This window comes from Anas acuta, chromosome 1 (genome assembly GCF_963932015.1).
Source record: "Anas acuta chromosome 1, bAnaAcu1.1, whole genome shotgun sequence".
In the NCBI taxonomy this organism is placed as follows: Eukaryota; Metazoa; Chordata; class Aves; order Anseriformes; family Anatidae; genus Anas; species Anas acuta.
In genome coordinates, this window is record NC_088979.1 from 120528816 (window position 1) to 120541796 (window position 12981).

General features: G+C 47.9%; 1 protein-coding gene across 1 annotated transcript in view; it reads right to left on the minus strand.

The window, feature by feature from the left end:
* The window catches only part of LOC137864095 (uncharacterized), a 16207-nt gene extending 3242 nt beyond the window's left edge, over positions 1-12965 (minus strand). The window contains exons 1-19 of the mRNA XM_068697899.1: positions 12765-12965; positions 12617-12673; positions 11159-11196; positions 9752-9892; positions 8795-8857; positions 7541-7661; positions 7002-7094; positions 5984-6144; positions 5290-5375; positions 5002-5085; positions 4283-4345; positions 4064-4141; positions 3884-3972; positions 3151-3187; positions 2162-2310; positions 1637-1699; positions 1258-1333; positions 577-661; positions 320-407 (exon numbers count right to left, since the gene is read on the minus strand). Coding sequence (XP_068554000.1) covers positions 320-407; positions 577-661; positions 1258-1333; positions 1637-1699; positions 2162-2310; positions 3151-3187; positions 3884-3972; positions 4064-4141; positions 4283-4345; positions 5002-5085; positions 5290-5375; positions 5984-6144; positions 7002-7094; positions 7541-7661; positions 8795-8857; positions 9752-9892; positions 11159-11196; positions 12617-12673; positions 12765-12917 — 1725 coding nt within the window. The 5' untranslated portion in view covers positions 12918-12965. The remainder of the gene's footprint in view (positions 1-319; positions 408-576; positions 662-1257; positions 1334-1636; positions 1700-2161; positions 2311-3150; positions 3188-3883; positions 3973-4063; positions 4142-4282; positions 4346-5001; positions 5086-5289; positions 5376-5983; positions 6145-7001; positions 7095-7540; positions 7662-8794; positions 8858-9751; positions 9893-11158; positions 11197-12616; positions 12674-12764) is intronic.
* Positions 12966-12981: the final 16 nt, after the last annotated feature.

A 12981-nucleotide genomic window follows, 5' to 3' on the forward strand; every position in this document is an offset into this window, starting at 1 on the left:
ATTAAGATGTACAGAACTTTCATTTACACGAGACCTGTTTTAAAAGAAGAGCAAGAAAGGATTTGAATTAAAGAACTGAGAGGAAAGTAGTGGTAAATAATGGGTACAGATGCAAGTGAACAGGGAAAAAGAGAAATCTTTGTCCACAACTCTGAAGAATCCATCTGGCATTCAGAAGTGAGTTACTCTTCCTCACCCAAAAGTTAAAAATTCCTCCCTAGTACCTGGCAACTCCTCAATTGTGCTGTGTGGAACAGGATGAACCTGGCAGAGCCACCTGGGGATTTTGTGACCCAGCATTCAAAGAGACAATGCTTACCTGGAGGCTGATAGGAAGCCCAGCAGTAGAATAACCAACGGGGACCACGAGGCCTGGAATCCCAGTCAAGTTAGCAAGCTGCATGAACCTGGGAGAGAAGCTGTCATCAATATTCCTGCCTTGGGGCAGCAGCAAAGTTGCCCTTTGCGGGGGGAGCAGAGAGAATTGATCCATCCTGACCTCTGAGAGTTAGTGCACCCACTGCCCATCTGTTCACAAATTTCTGTTTTCACAGTGCAAACAGCAACTCTTCTTACCTCATGGACTGAACTATGAATGAAGTGTCATTGCTGCCAGTCAGGAGGTCAGATTCGTGGATTCTTGGGGCAGTGGAAGCAACAGCTGTGGAGGAATCACAGAATGGTTGAGGTTGGAAGGGATCTCTGGAGGGCATCTTGCCCAACTCCAGCTCAGCTAGAGCAAGCTGCCCAGGATCACATCGGAGGGTGGAGATTCCACAGCCTTTCTAGGCAACATGATCCAGTGCTCAAATTGCCCACAGCCTGACTTTTCCTTTGCAGTCTCCAAGGAACAGCTCAGTTCCTTAATGCCATGTTTGATCTAAATTAGTAATGCAAACTCCCTCCCCCAGAACACAATGAAGTTGTTGGGATTTATAAACTGAGCTGTCAGTTTTCTATTTCTTCATACAAAAGTAGATGTCTAGTCCCTCCTGTGCAACTCTGCTGGTTCTGCACCTCATATTTCAACTACCAAAAGGGAGTTTTCTGACTGCCTTGGATACAGGCAGCAAGAACAGAAACGCACAGCAGTCATTCCAACCAGGCCCCGCGTTCTTCTGGAGGCCTGAGGCAGAGTCAAGTCTGCACAAAAGTCACACTCTTAAAACTGGGGAGGAAGAGTTAACAGAGCAGCTGTTCTCAAAACACACCACAACGGGCAGGGAGCAGCTCTTTGGCCAAGGCTGCCAATAATACCTGGCGTAACGATGCAGTTCACGGTGGTGAAGATCTCTCGCAAAAACCTCATGCTGCGAGTTCTCTGTCGGTTTGCCTGCAAGCAGAGAGATTACTGTCTGACCAGGCCCTCTTGGTTCACGAGGCCAAAGTTTGGTGATGACTGCCTCTGCCCACCAGAGCCCATGGCTTTGCAAAAGAGAGCATCCTTCCCTCATTTTGGAATCAACCTGCAGCATGCCAATCCACGTGCCCCACCATTTTGCATGTTTTCCCCTCAGAGCAGCACAGCTGGCTGGTATCTTTCCACTTGTATGGGGAGGCTAAGAGAACTACCTACCCCACCTTTGCAATTTCACTAGATGCCTCCCATTCATGTCTGCACCAGTTTGTTCCTCACCGTAATGTAATCCAGAGCTGTAAATTGGGAAGCCAAGGCTAGGGTAGCCCGCGTCTCCAAATTCTGAAAGAGAAAACATCAGTCATTGGCTCTCCTTGCAACAGGCTTGTTAAATCACATCTTCTTGCCTTAGACAAGTGTGAAGAAAGACAGAACCTTCCAGACTTCCTCTTTTCTCCCCACCTTTCCCACCTTAGTCAGTCTGCTGTCAAGCTTAAGTGTCTTCCTAGGAACTGCAGTTCAAATCCCTGCATGCTTTAAAAGTCTTCCACGGTGACAGGAAGAGTTTTACCATGGCCATTAACAGTTTGAGGGGCCGCAGATGTGTTTAATCAACAACAGCAAGAAACTGAGTGTGATACCCAGGAGTTTTCTTCCAGGTCTACTCTCCTGTATCAGCAGTCATCCAACAGGTGGATTGTCGTAGAAAAAGCAGGAGAGCCCCAAGTTTCTCACTGCCACGAGACCCTTGTTCTGCATCAGCCATGGTAACTCCTGCCATTGATCCAAGCTGCTGCTACGTACCATTTCCTGGAAATGTTTGTTGAAGTCAGGCTGCAGCATGTCCCTCATCTCACTCAGAATGCAGATCACATGCGCTATTTTCACTTCCTCCATCTCTGGAAGAGACACTTCCACCACGCTGGCTCCCAAACTCTTCAGGTACTCCACAGCTGAGCACAGAACAGGTGAAGCACAAACAACATTTGTTAGACTTCACAGAAGGGACGAGAATCTGCTCCCCCTTGAGAAGTCAGAGACCCCATTGGCCATTACAAGGCAAATATCTTCAGTGCATCACGCTGCACACAGATTGCTGTGACAGCCAAGTCTTAGCCCTAATCAGATCTCACTGCTCCAACAGGGCAGAGGTAGGGGTTTGTAGATCAGTTCCTAACTTACCAACTACATTTTTGGCAAGTTCCTCTCCTCCCTTTAGCCTGCAATTAACCCAGACAGTAAAGAGGGACTGATAACACTTCTGTGACCTATCTCAGCCCCACTGCACAGGAGGCTTGCTGTTATGACAGACATTGTCATCTGTTTCCCCCACATCACCCAGTTCAGTTTTCCTCAGTCTGCAGTCTAACAAAGCCACGCTGAAGGCACCATTTGGCTGATTTCAAGGAAATACCAGAGGACTGGATACATCATAAAATCCCAGCCCTGTCTTTCCCACTGAATATAACTTTGTGAAACAAGTCCCTCCCTTAAGTCTTTTACCACAAAAGCTCGCAGAGTAACTATTACTGAGCACAGGATCTGCTTTTATACAGAGACAGAGGCTTAGCACACTGAACTGCATTCTTCCATTGTAACCTGACAAGCCTACAACTGTTGAGCTTTTTAACCCTCAGCAGTCAGGGGGGCTTCCCCAATACAAAGCTACCACTGTCTGTACAGCCAGACCTCTTCAAACATCTGCCTTTAAGGACTTCAGGACAGATCTCTTTAATGCCTCCACAGAGGGAACACACAACTTCATGCAGATTAAGAGATTTTTTGCTCTTTACCTTTCTCACAGATGGTCAGGACTTCTGCATCACATGCCTAGAGAACAAGAGGAAAGAACTGAGCAGACTTTAGTCACCTCCCTCCTCTCCTTGGTGAGCACCCTCACAGGACTTTGGTCCTCGTGGAGCTTTCCAGAACCACCTTTGGCTACCTGCTCCAAGCGGACAGCTTGCAAGGCGTGCCCTAAGGAAAAGGAAAGGTCTCCTTTTCTAAATATGATGATGTTTCTCCTCAACACTGGGGCAAAACCATCCCTGTTTTCCTCTAAGGAAGAAATCTTGGGCATATTTATGAGGCTGCATTACGATTGCCAAGTGGTATTAGCTTGCAAGCCCAGTTTCTACATTGGGATGACAAAACACTACTCAACAGCTACACCACTGTCACCAAATGGATATGCTAATTTTCCTCGTTTGTTTTTAAACCAATTGCCTTTTGGAAACAATTCAGAAGCATCCCTTTCAATAGAAACAGCAGCATGAGGAAGCATATGGCAGCCATGAACTGTACAGTCTTTACCTTTCCTTGTACCTCCAACAGACTTTTACTCAAAAGGCTGCCCTAGTAAAAAGTTATCTCAGTGGGTGTTTTTACCTAAACCGTATTCCCCTCCAACTACAGGGCTAAATACAAAAAGTTCACATGAAGAAAGGTAAGAGAACATCGAATGCACTGAATTCCTTCAAAATTCCATTTTGCAAAGCATCAGGAAGAAAGAGACAGAATAGGCACCTTAAAAAACGTCCAGTCTACTCCCAGTTTCAAGCCTTTCAGGTCGGGAGCACACATATCTGATAGGGTTGCTTTGGGTTGCTTTAGTCCTGCAGGGAGCAAGCGAGAGTTCCTCCTTTTAGTTAGGATGCCTGCAGGAAGGCAGAGCACCTGGGTTCAGGGAGGAGAGCGCTCACCTACCGTACGGATAGAGTGGATCTGGTTCAGCAAGGATACTGTAAACAATGGCTGCATCTGCCACTGAGGTACAGATGGGGCCTTTAAAAGAGAAATCGGTTAAGAAAACGTGACAGGGAGTAAATAGGACCTTCCTCCTGAGGTCCTACGTAGGTCCAGACTGCCTCCCCAGCGACAACACCACACAGCGAGGTCCCTGGAGGGGGGCACGAGTCCTCTTACCTGCACTGACTGTGGAGTAGGAGAGTGGGTAGCTGCCGTGACAGCTGATCCGCCCAAACGTACCTGGAGAAAAAAGAAAAGGGCAGGTAGCTGGGTACAAGCAATCACTGGGAATATCTGAATCTGAGAGCTCTGCCCCACCCCACCGAGTCAGTTAGCAACACACCCCTGCCAGACGCTTTTCTGCCAGCGATTTCACAGCCTAGTCACCAATCTTTCAATACCTTTTTCTTCAGGAGCAAGGTTACCAAGAGAATGGCTACGTGCTGGTTTGACACAAGCCCATTACCGGGTCTAACTTCCCAGATACAAATCTGAGCAGCATCAACCCCTCCATATAATCAAGGTAACGGGAATCCATCTGGGGTGAAGCTGCTTTCTCTAGCTCACTACAGATACCCAGCTATGCCACGAGCACCTCCCAGCAGAGAAGGGAGACAGAAGAGGGATAAGTGGGTAGGAAGAGAAGCAGCACACGAGTTTTGTCTAGCATTTGAGTCACACACACAAGCTATTTTTTTTCTGAACATCTCTTCAATGGTCAGCACTGAGAATACTTCCACTCTGCCACTCCAACCTGTGTGACTCTCAGGGTGTTATGCTCCAGAGCTTCTCCAGTTGGGTTTTATACGGCAGGAATTGATGGATTGTGCCTGACTTGTTTGTGGCATCCTACCTGACGCAGTAAAGACATGCATGCACAGATTAAAGGGCACTACCTTTCAGCCCCACCACGCCGCAGAACGAAGCAGGAATCCTCACAGAGCCGCCTCCATCTGTGCCAATGCCCACTGGGCAGAGACCTACAAAATACACACAGGGGGCTGCGATCAGAGACACGTTGTGCTGCCCTGTCCATTCTACCAGCAGCTGTAGCCAAGGCAGCACAGAGAGCTCTCTGTTCAGCCACAAATTCCCTCCAGTCTCTAAACCCTTCGAGAAATCTGAATGCCTGAGGCTCAGGACTTGCCTCCCACCACCCCCAAGCTCAAATTAGGGCCACCTACCTGCTGCTACAGCTGCTGCTGACCCACTGGAGCTCCCACCTGTGAAGTGGTTGGGCTTGTAGGGATTCCTGGGGATCTTGTGGTACCTGAGGTAGACAAATAGTATTGAATCTTTTCCTAGGAAGGACTAAGTGTGTTACAGGGCAGGAAAAGATTTACAAACAGTGCAGGGATTCAGATCTCTTATCAAAGAGACACCAATCCACCTCAGATAGTGCTACACTTGCTATAGCTGGAAAATTCGCAGAAGTAAATGACAGCAGGCTTGTTTTAGCTAGGAAATAAAAACGCTATGTTCTCCTGAGCTGATTGTACCTTTTCTCATTGTTCTTGGCCATTAGCCATTTTTGTGACTGCTCATTAGATGGCTGGTTAGTTGTTTTATGTCACTGCTTTTGTCTGCTGCTCATCCTGTAAACATTTACACCTCCATGCACACAAGGCTTTGGAAAGACAGCTCTTTACTCAGCAGATATGACTTGAATCCTCTCTTACTTTTGCTTTCCTCTTACCTTTGTACAGGTAGATGAAAACATCTACTCTGTTTTCATACCCATAGGGTTCTCCCTGCATGAGGTGTTTCAGTCAGTTTTATTCTTACATGTCTGCCCCATTTTTGTACCCTTCCCTGGCAGTTCTGGACAGACTTTTAGGTCTGAGGAGAGAGGGAGAGAGAGAAGGAAGGGAATTTTACCTATTAGGGTTGCATCCAGTCGTTCCAGTCCCTAGTTCATGCATGTTTGAAACCCCAATAATGATAGCTCCAGCCTCTCGCAGCTTCTTGGCCACAGTAGCATCTTCTGTTTCAGGCTCAGTCCCGAGATACACCGTTCCTACTCGGTGATGGTAAGGTACCTTAGCAAGAAGACACCTTATTATTCATCCTAAAACCTTGGTATGGCAGGCAGGCATGCGTGCATGCTTCACATGCACACTTCACCCCCACAACAGATCTCAGACATCACTGAAGTAAGTCAGAGCTAGGAAGTCTCAATCTTAATCTTCTCCTGTGTTGGTTCCTGTTGCAAGGGACACTTAACCCTCCACTACTGGCTTCCTTTCACATTCTATGGAAGGAGCTGCAGCGTTTCAAACCTGCAGTGCTTTGAAGCAAGGAACTGACATTACATGGATGCCAAAAGACCAGATGAACTCATTTTCAGGGTGTGCTAAGTACTCTTCAACACTTATGTGCTGAGTCCAGGACAGCTTGACGGCATCTCCAGGAGTTATTTAGTAGTAACCGCTGCTAAGCTGCAAGCACAACCCTGCTGTGGGTGAGGACTTTCAGAGTAACTTTCATATTTCTGATACAAGTGTGTCCTTGAAGGTAAGGAGAGAGGGATGCTTTGCCAGCGGAGCAGAGGGAGTGATTGAGAAATCCGGCCAGTTACGCCCACTGCTACAGGTGCTTCTGTAGATTCTCATCTTGTCAGCAGAGGGACTGTTTCCCACCCCCACCCTCTGCTCCCTGTGGATTGAAGAGATCAGTCCACGATATGGAAAACATCTGTCATGCCTGAGATCTGTCGTCAAATGGCAAAACTCGTTAATCCTACTCATTACAGAATCACAGAATCTCCATATACTGACCCTTATTACAAAAGCATTCACGGGCTTATGCTGAGGAGTTGGCCTTAAAACCTCCTTGCAGCAAGCTGTCCAGGTTGACCACTCGCTGCATGACCTGACAGCTAGACAAGGGAACTCACCACTTTGAACTCTTCTTTCACGCACACTGGGATGCCATCTAGGTGAGACAGGGTACATTTATTCCTGTAACGAGCAGTGGAGGCCTCAGCCATCTGCACAGCAGGGAAAAAAAAATAAAAAAAGTTGTATGTTAGATCAGTAGGCAGAGAGAGTTGAACTGAAAGTCATTACCCATATCAGAACAGATACCACAAATGGCTTTGTCAGGCTGCTCGCAAGCCAAATGATAAAGGTTTCTTTTTTCTTCCACTGCATGCAGATGGGGGAAGCATTTACTGCTTGGAAGCGACAAGGCCGCAGAAGCACACAAATCCTGGTTTAAAAATAGGAGCCCGGTAGCAAACAGATTGCCTTAATGCTAACTCGCTTTGCAGGAAGGGAAGCAAACTTTTTTTTAGTCCCCAACACAAGAAAGAAGCAAAAAACCATGTTTTTTTTTTCTGTGCAACATATCAGAAGAAGAGCCTCTGTCCTTTCTAATGGGTGCTACCACTCTTGGGGTGGCAGAGGCCCCTTTGCTACCCGAGGAGGACGTTACCAGCATTATCTGTTCCCGGTCCCATTGCACTATCGCTCTGAGTGGGGGCGTGGATTTGTCACAGTCCTCCAACGTGGCAATGATGTTCTTTGCCACCTGAGACGGTGTCAGCTTCCCGCTCCTACAGGACAGAAGTTGGGATCTTCGTTACAAGGCCCCCCACACCACACCCACGCGCAGGGTTTGTCTGTCAGGCAGCAAGGCAGCACCTGTCCCAGCCTTAACCAGCAACTAGATAAGAATCTGCGTGCGGTGATGATTTCTACACAGTTGACACCATCACAAGAGAAGACACCCTTCCCTCAGAGGAGAGCTTCTTCCACAACACCCCTCCCACCCTCAGAGTAAGGGCAGGAGCTGGGAGACTTGCTCAGATGTTCTTGAAACACCAGATAAGCAGGGAAGGACTTTACGGAGAGCCTTCAAGCTCTTCAAAGCCCAAGGTTATGAAACTGCCAGTACTATGAACTTAAACAAGAGGACAGCTGATTTTATACAGGCTTCCCTTAACAGAGAAGGGTCTCGGAGCAGCACTGTCATAACCCACCTTTCTCAGGAGGGAGGGAAGGCCTCTCTGTTAATGTTACCCCATGAACAGATCCGCCTCTGGCTGGCACTGAAGCCTCAGCTGTAACACCAGGCTGCAGAGTCAGCCCTTTGCTCCAAGGCCACAGCCGACTGGCAGGGCTGGCCCCTGAGGAATACGTGCCAGGAGCGCAGCAGGATTTATCTCAGCACTTCAGATCTGGCGCATGTCCAAAAGGCAACCAGGAGGTACTGAGCAGCCAACAGCTCACGGAACCTCGCAGTCAAGGATGGGCTTCCAGCTGCTCCCAAGCTGGACACAAGGACTGGGAGAACGCAGCCAAACTGCTCACAAGAACACAAGCAGCTGGGGAGTTGAGGGGTTCTTCATAGACCCACAGTATGTGCAGCTTGCATCATCCATACAAACCTTCCTCACCTTCTCACTCACTTGTTTAGGCAAACAAGGTATGTAGAAATCTCTCCCAGAGGAGACCAGCGATAAGCCAAGACAAACAGTACTTAAATATCCTTGCAGCGCTTGTAAGAGCTGTGCCAGCTCTCCCAGTTGGCTTTCCTTTGTTATTCTAGTAGAGGGAAAGGACTGGAAAGGATGATGCTAAACAGCAGTACCTGAAGGACAATTCTAACAGGGAGATGGCTGCAAGCTTGTGGTGCAGCAGCAGCCCATGGCAGAGGAACAAGTGAGACAGATGTTCCTTCACCTACCGGTAGCAGTCCAGGTAGTCTTTGATCCCTTTGAAGCTGAACCCGCTGCTGGCAGAATCGGGCCTGCAAAAAAAAAAAAAAAAAAGGATTAAAAAAGCAACTGTGAACTATCAGAGCCACCTCTGTTTACACCTGCAGAATCCAGCATCAGTCCAACACAGGTTGGGAATTGCCTGCTTCCAGGTCATCGTTGGGACTGCTTTTCTAAGGATTTTAGCTGTCAGACTCCTTGGAACTGAGCATTTTTCCGTGCTCTAGCTCAAGTGGGAAGCAAGCTCAGTGTTACTAAAAGCTCAAATATATCCAGAGAATCTACTCTGAGATACTGGTAAAGCACAGCTCGTAGACATCTTCAGTAACTCCTGGACAGACCCACAGCTAAGAACAAAACCAGATGGGGAGAGCATTCATAGCAGTCCAGCTGCCCCCATCTCAGCATCAGACCTCAGTGTGACACGTGAGCTTCTGTAACATTTCATCCCTAATCTGGTGAGATTTAATCAAGCACAAGCCGCAGTGAAGAAGCTAAACAGGCTTTCTCAACACAGCCTAAGTAACAAAGACTAATTTCTTATGGGTTGTTTGCTTTGTACCCTGTGTTTCTTTTCTCCTCCCAGCAACTGCTGTTTTCTATTTGAGATTCCTTGCAGGCAAGAAACAGCACACCTGCAAATTCACTTAAGGGATGTATGCACTGACTGGCCAACCACTAAATATATCCACTCTCACAGTGCAAGCAGAGCCAAGCAGGCTTCCTGAAGCTAGCAGAAACTTCACATTGCATGCAACTACTGGTGATTTGTAAGTTACAAATTAAGAGGTGGCTGGCAGCACTATTTGTTTTGTAAAGTACCATGACATGGAAAGAATTTTTAATCCAGATTACTGACACTTTCTGACTAATATAATGACAACACGTGTGTTCTTCCACTCCACTCTTAAACATCACGTACTCACCTTGCATCTATCAGCTGTTTCATAATATCCAAAGTGCTCTTAGCCTCAGATTTGTCTTCTGTAACCTCCGCAGCAACCTCCGGGATAAACGTGGGATCTTCACAAATGTCAAGAGAACGCATTAGAGACAAGTTGTGCATCCTGAAAGAGAGAGAGAGCTGCTGCTAGAGTTTGCAAGCTCCACCATGACTAATTTCTCCAGACTGTTCAAAGTGAACTTTACCCAAGAACATTTTGTTGTAGCAGTCTGCTCCCACAGCAGGGAGTTGCAACAGTTAGAAGATAATCTTTCACACCTTTCTAAACCCTTGCTGAAGACAGCTCCCAATCTATTCTGCTTGCTTAATAGAGCCTCCTACCTCTTGACGTAAGGCCAGACAGCCTCCATAAACCCAAGCTGGGAAAGAAACAGCGAAAGTTTTTCCATTTACTCTAATTAGACACATCACCCACAGACCAAAAAAGACAGAAATGGAGAGAAAAAGAGATAAAATAAGGTAGTCTGCATCATACATTCAAACATTACCCCGTTAAAACCAGTGCCTCTTCAGACTTTTCCGTGACCTGCCTCAACATAGCTTGTTTGCAACCAAATGTGACAGGGGTTGAATCTGCATGAGTTCAGGGCTTGGAGTACACGTGAGTGAAGCATAGAAATCCAGACCATGTCACAGATACCAAGGAATGATCTACTGCATAACTGCAATGACACTTGTCTGGGTTTGCTTTACTTAAAAGGCTCAGACCCAAAGTAAAAATTCAGGGAGTACCAAGTGCATTCAACACATTTCTCCAAGCCCTGGGATCTGCACAGATGACCTAGCAAATTATATATGTAAGCCAAGGGAGGGCGTGAGATTCCTGACTACTGGCTTATAGTGCAAAGTACACTCGCAGGCACAGTTTCTAAATAAAAACATACGTGAGAGGAAAGAAGAAAAGGTTACTCAGGAACAATGAATGTCTTTAAAAAGAACATATTAAAAACTCTGAACTTCATGTTCGACTTCATTTTCTCACTACTATTATTTTCCCACTGCTGGTGGTACATGCTTCAGATTTGCAAAACAACAAGCTTTGAAAGAAAGACTGCTCTTTAGCAAGAGCTTAGAAAGGCAAAGAGACAATCTGGTGAATTCAGTTCCTGTGCACCTGCCTGAGTGTGAAAAGGGGATAATTTCTTCACGTAGAGGGTCACCCAAACCAGAGTAGTTAAAAAAATAATAAAAATCTATCAAACCAGCTCTATGAAACAATCTTACTCATTCTTCACTCAAATTATGCTGCTTCTCTCTTTGAAAAGGTAATCTCAGGTAACCTATAATATGTATGCAATGCAAGCGCCTTTGAAAAAAAAAAAAAAAAAGAAACAAAGAAGCACAGTAGGAGATAAAACCCTCCACTTACCTTACTAATAACGGCAGTAACAAGAACTGTCCAAAAGCCTAGAAGAAACGTAAGCAGAAACATTGGTTGGCCACAGCTTTGACCTGAGCATCCTCCCCACGAGACAGTGAATGCTGAATATGCTCACAATTGCTGCAGAACACCCTAGAGCATGCACTTGTATTTCAGGCCATAAACTCGGTCCGAAATGCTTTCCATCCTCCTCTGACACTTACAGAGTTGTAAGGACTGTATTCTCCTGGCTCTCCTGCATCTCTGCAGGGAAATGCATTTGTCCTTCCCCAACTCAGCCCCAGAAAACCTGCACCTGCAGGCTGCAGCACTGTTAAAAGGCACCCATATAGCTCCCAACAGTTACTTTCTTCCTGCTCTGGGCATACAAATGTTGGATGGGGCAGAAGCTTATTATTATTTAATTTATTCCCCTTGTCAGCACCTTTCCTGTCACCGCATGTACTCAGCTGCCCAGTGGAAGACACTCAGTCAGCTCCTGCAGCAAACACAGTCAAATTGGAAAAGCATGAGAAATGTAGAGGCTCCATGGTAGCAGGCAGCTGGAAACACTCTCTGAATACCTCACTTCCCAATATAGCCATGCCAGCAGCCCCAGGGTTATCAGCCTTGTTCTAGCGTGCCTTAATAGCTCAAGAATGGACTTCCAAAACACTCGAAAGGAGCGTGGCTCCGGTACTCAGTGCAAGTCTGAAGCAAGGTACACATTCCTGCATCCACGAAGTGACATATTGCTTCACAAATTGTGTAGAAATTACAGCCTCTTTTTGGAAAGGCATCGCTCCTAAACCTCCATCTGCTGTAATCTGCAACAGTAAGCACCTGTATGAGGAGGTGGGGAATGTATGTCGTCCCCCATCCAGGGGGTGTATGTCAGGAAAGGAAATGAGCCCAGGGTCACACAGCAGATGCAGCCACAAAGCAAAAGATCGGAAGATATTCTGGTTAGCATATCCTGGAACAAATTGCCCATGAGATAAGCCCGCTGTATTCTCAGCAATGAGGGCACAGCCTGCTGTTAGCATTCAGTCCAGGCCCAACCTGCTGCCACGCTCTGGGACATGTCACGCTACAGAAACGGGACTTCTGCCTGTAAACCCAACGCCGTCACGAAATTAAAAGCTGAGGAGCATCAGGGACAGCCAAACCCGGCCGTCCCAGAGAGGACAACGCCACCGGTCACTGCAGAAGGAAGGAGATATTTCTCTTCAGAGAAAAAGAATTTCTCTTCAGAGAGCAGCTCCGTGCGCGCAGTACCCCACCACCCCTAGGGGCCACGAGGCACCCCAAAACGCGCAGAGATAAGCGTCCCTGTAAGGAATCCCTTACAAAACGCATCTCTATCCTTAACACCCAGCCCTCCCCGTGCTGTCACAGCCCCGCTACCCCAGCCGGGCGGCGGCGGACATTTTGTGCCCCGGCGGCCGTGCCCGCGCCCCGACTCACCGTGTTGACCGCATGGCTGAAGAAGCGCAGCCAGAAGCCGCACAGCCGCGGAGCCCACTGCGGAGAGGAGGCGAGAAATCAGCTCCGGGGCCCGCTTCCCCACCGCTCACCCGCCCTCCCTAGTTCTCCCCACACCCCCTCAGCTCACGGTGTCCCGCGGAGGGCTGCGGGCTGCCGGCCGCCCCGGCTCCCGGCGCTGCAGCACGGCGGCGGCGCTGCCCGTGTGCCGCCTCCCGCAGCATAGATACAGGACAGCGGGCAGCACCGTGAGGGGAACCAAGATCAGCGGTAGCAGCGCCATCGCTGCCCTTCCCCGGCAGCCGGCTCCCTGCTGAAGCCGTGGGGCGGTGCTCGGGGCTCGTCCC